Here is a 3,368-nt window from a genome sequence, read left to right as displayed (position 1 = left end):
TACCCCCTAAACTGTACCATTCCTTGGGTTTCTTGCGGCCCAAATACATGCCTGCATTTTTTTAGCACTAACCCTTAGCTTCCAAATACTAGACCAAGCTTTGCTAGATCCCTTGACTGTATATGTGAAGCAATGTGGGGGTTAAGTGACTTGCCCAAGATCACAAGGACCTGCAGTGCGATTTGAACTGGGCTCCCTTGGTTCTCAGCCCACTGCTCTAACCGTTATGCTGCTCCCCAACTCCGCTTCAAAGTTTGTTCCACTGATTTGCAATTAAGAACCAAGTCTCATTCCTTTGACATCCTTGAAATACTTGGTAATCCTAATCTGGGTTATATTTTAAGTAAACAGAAGAGCAATTGCTACTTTGGGGACTGCAAACTCTAGGGAAGGGAGTGAATTTGGTGTTTGTGGTCTTGTGTATTTGTGTACTTTGAAGGTCATTGAAAGGCATTTTATACCTACTGTGCAATGTGTGTAAGAAATGATTTATGTGGTTAATTATAGAGTTAACACCATAAATGTTTTATTGCTGTTTTTTTTTTAAATTGGAGCCAGTCAATACCTAATATTTGGCTGGTCATCCTTGAGGTTTGTCCGTAAATTATACAGATAGGAGTAATTGGGAGCATTTTAGAGGCAAAGTCAACCAGAAAGCGGTGACGGTCAATTGCTTTCTAATAAGTTCATCCATTTAAGTAGGACAACATATGTAGCTGTCCATATTTTTCCTTTTATGATAACTTGTCCACTAGACTGCATAGTCAGCTGTCTTACTTCAATGAACAGTTGTGGATGAAAATATGTTTAAACATTTCTGAGTAACTTATATGAATATCTTTTAAGCAACAAATATTATTGAGTCTCTCTTCTCAAACTTGTATCCACAGTGACCCTTGACCATGTTCTTCTCCAACACCAGCAGCAACGGCAGCACAGAGGTGTCTGAGTTCATCCTCGTGGGTTTCCCTGGGATCCAAAGCTGGCAACACTGGCTCTCCATCCCCCTGGCTCTTCTCTTCTTCATAGCTCTCATGGCCAACATCACTCTACTGATCACGTTCTACGCTGATCCAAACCTCCACGAGCCCATGTACTATTTTCTGGCCATGCTGGCACTGGTGGATTTAGGTCTGTGCAACTCAGTTACCCCCAAACTGCTGGGGATCCTCTGGTTTAGTGCAAAGACCATCAGCTCCTCAGCTTGTTTCACTCAGATATACTTTATTCATTGTCTTCTTGGCGTGGAGTCTGGGGTCTTTCTTGTCATGGCTTATGATCGCTATGTTGCAATCTGCAACCCCTTACGATATTTGTACATAATTACCAATAGCTTTGTAGTAAAGGCTACGGCTTTTATCCTGATCAGAAGCACAGTGTTGGTTCTACCAGTGCCTTTTCTTGCTGCCAGGCTACATTACTGCTCCAGAAATATCATCAAATACAGTTTCTGTGCCAACCTAGCAGTGGTATCCCTGGCCTGTGAAGATTTTACCATAAGCAGTGCTTACCAGCTGACTGTGGCCTGGTCTTTACTAAGTGGCGACCTTGTGCTAATCATCGTCTCGTATTGTTTCATCTTCCGGGTGTGCTGAAGCTGCAGGCTGAAGGGGCAGCAATGAAAGCCTTAAGTACCTGCTCTTCCCACCTCACTCTCATTCTGTTCTTTTACACAGTCCTTGTGGTTTTGGTCATTACCCACAAAAATGCACACAAAATCCCGTCGGATATCCCGAACATGGCAAATGTTTTACATCTCATTGTCCCTCCATCTCTGAACCCCATCGTCTATGGTGTGAGGACCAAAGAGATTAAACATGGCATTCAGAAGGTGTTCATGAAAAGCAGAAGATTGTCAAGTGAGACATGAGGAAATCTGCTGCAAAGAGATGAGCTTCACGGTAACAAATGTCCAATTTTTGCTGCTCCTTTTCCGTTGAATGGAACAAACAAGAGTCAGAAGCTCCGGATCTTTCCAAAGTACTGGAAAATCTTCTTGTGGACTTGCTGTGTCATGAAACTAAAGCTCTTTAGGAGCATGCTATAGTCGGAAATTAAATTTCAAGAACTCTCCCTATTTTGTTTCTTCTTCTTAAAATGAAATGAACTACTTCGGATGGGATTGTTTGTCTATTCTTGGGTGTGGACATAAAAAGATAGATCACTTTATACAACTATGGACTCCCTTCCTGGAATCTCTGCCCACCAGGTTATGGAGTGGGCTACTGATGTGCTGCAGTGTTGATGGAATGAGATGCTGCCAACCGTTCCTCTGGACGTTACATATAAACTATGTAGGATCATTGCAGGTGAAATAGAGAAGGGAAGGGGGTCTTCAGGGGAAGGGAGGGATGAGTTGGGAATATATCTGCATTTTACAGAGAAGTTGATGAAAGGGAAAGGGGATGAGATTTCATATACCACCTTTCCTGTGGTTATAATCAAAGTGGTTTACTTATAACATAGTAACATGGAGGGCCATAATCAAACGGGGGTGCCCATCTATAACGGCGGCCATCTCTAAGGCCGGCACCGTAAAGAGGCGTCCCTGACCGTATTATCGAAACAAGATGGACGGCCATCTTTCATTTCGATAATATGGTCAGAGCCAGCCAAATCTCCACATTTGTGTCGACCCCAGAGATGGCCGGCTTTGGTTTTCGCCGATAATGGAAACCAAGGCCGGCCATCTCAAAACTGGCCAAATGCAAGCCATTTGGTCGTGGGAGGAGCCAGCATTTGTAGTGCACTGGTCCCCCTCACATGCCAGGACACCAACTGGGCACCCTAGGGGGCACTGCAGTGGACTTCAGAAATTGTTCCCAGGTACACAGCTCCCTTCCCTTGGGTGCTGAGCCCCCCAAATCCCCCCCAAAACCCACTCCCCACAACTGTACACCACTACTATAGCCCTTATGGGTGAACGGGGCACATATATGTGGGTATAGTGGGTTTCAGGTGGGTCTTAGAGGGCTCCCATTTACCACCACAAGTGTAACAGGTAGGGGGGGATGGGCCTGGGTCTGGCTGCCTGAAGTGCACTGCAGTGCCCACTAAAACTGCTCCAGGAACCTGCATACTGCTGTCATAGAGTGGTGTATAACATTTGAGGCTGGCAAAAAAAAATTTCTATTTTTTTTTAGGGTGGGAGGGTGTAGGTGACCACTGGAGGAGTATGGGGAGGTCATCCCCCATTCCCTTCAGTGGTTATCTGGTCAGTTTAGGCACCTTTTTGAGGCTTGGTCCTGATAATAAATGGACCAAGTAAAGTCGGCCAAATGCTCATCAGGGTCAGCCTTCTTTTTTCCATTAATTGGCCGAGGATGGCCATCTGTTAACCACGCTCCTGCCTCACCTTCGGTACACTG

The 3,368-nt window shown here is 45.0% G+C and overlaps 1 protein-coding gene across 1 annotated transcript; it reads left to right on the top strand.

Moving 5' to 3' along the window:
• Window positions 1–893: 893 nt before the first annotated feature.
• Window positions 894–1,870, top strand: LOC115468199 (olfactory receptor 56A4-like; the record flags this gene model as incomplete). The annotated part of the gene is given in 2 exon segments (XM_030199736.1): window positions 894–1,584; window positions 1,587–1,870. Coding segments are annotated over 2 exon segments (975 nt in total), but the record flags the coding sequence as incomplete, so codon positions are not given.
• Between the last annotated feature and the right edge of the window lie 1,498 nt (window positions 1,871–3,368).

Source organism: Microcaecilia unicolor, chromosome 4 (assembly GCF_901765095.1).
Source record: "Microcaecilia unicolor chromosome 4, aMicUni1.1, whole genome shotgun sequence".
Lineage (NCBI taxonomy): Eukaryota > Metazoa > Chordata > Amphibia > Gymnophiona > Siphonopidae > Microcaecilia > Microcaecilia unicolor.
Note: the sequence above shows the minus strand (reverse complement) of the source record. Positions and strands in the feature narration are given on the sequence as shown.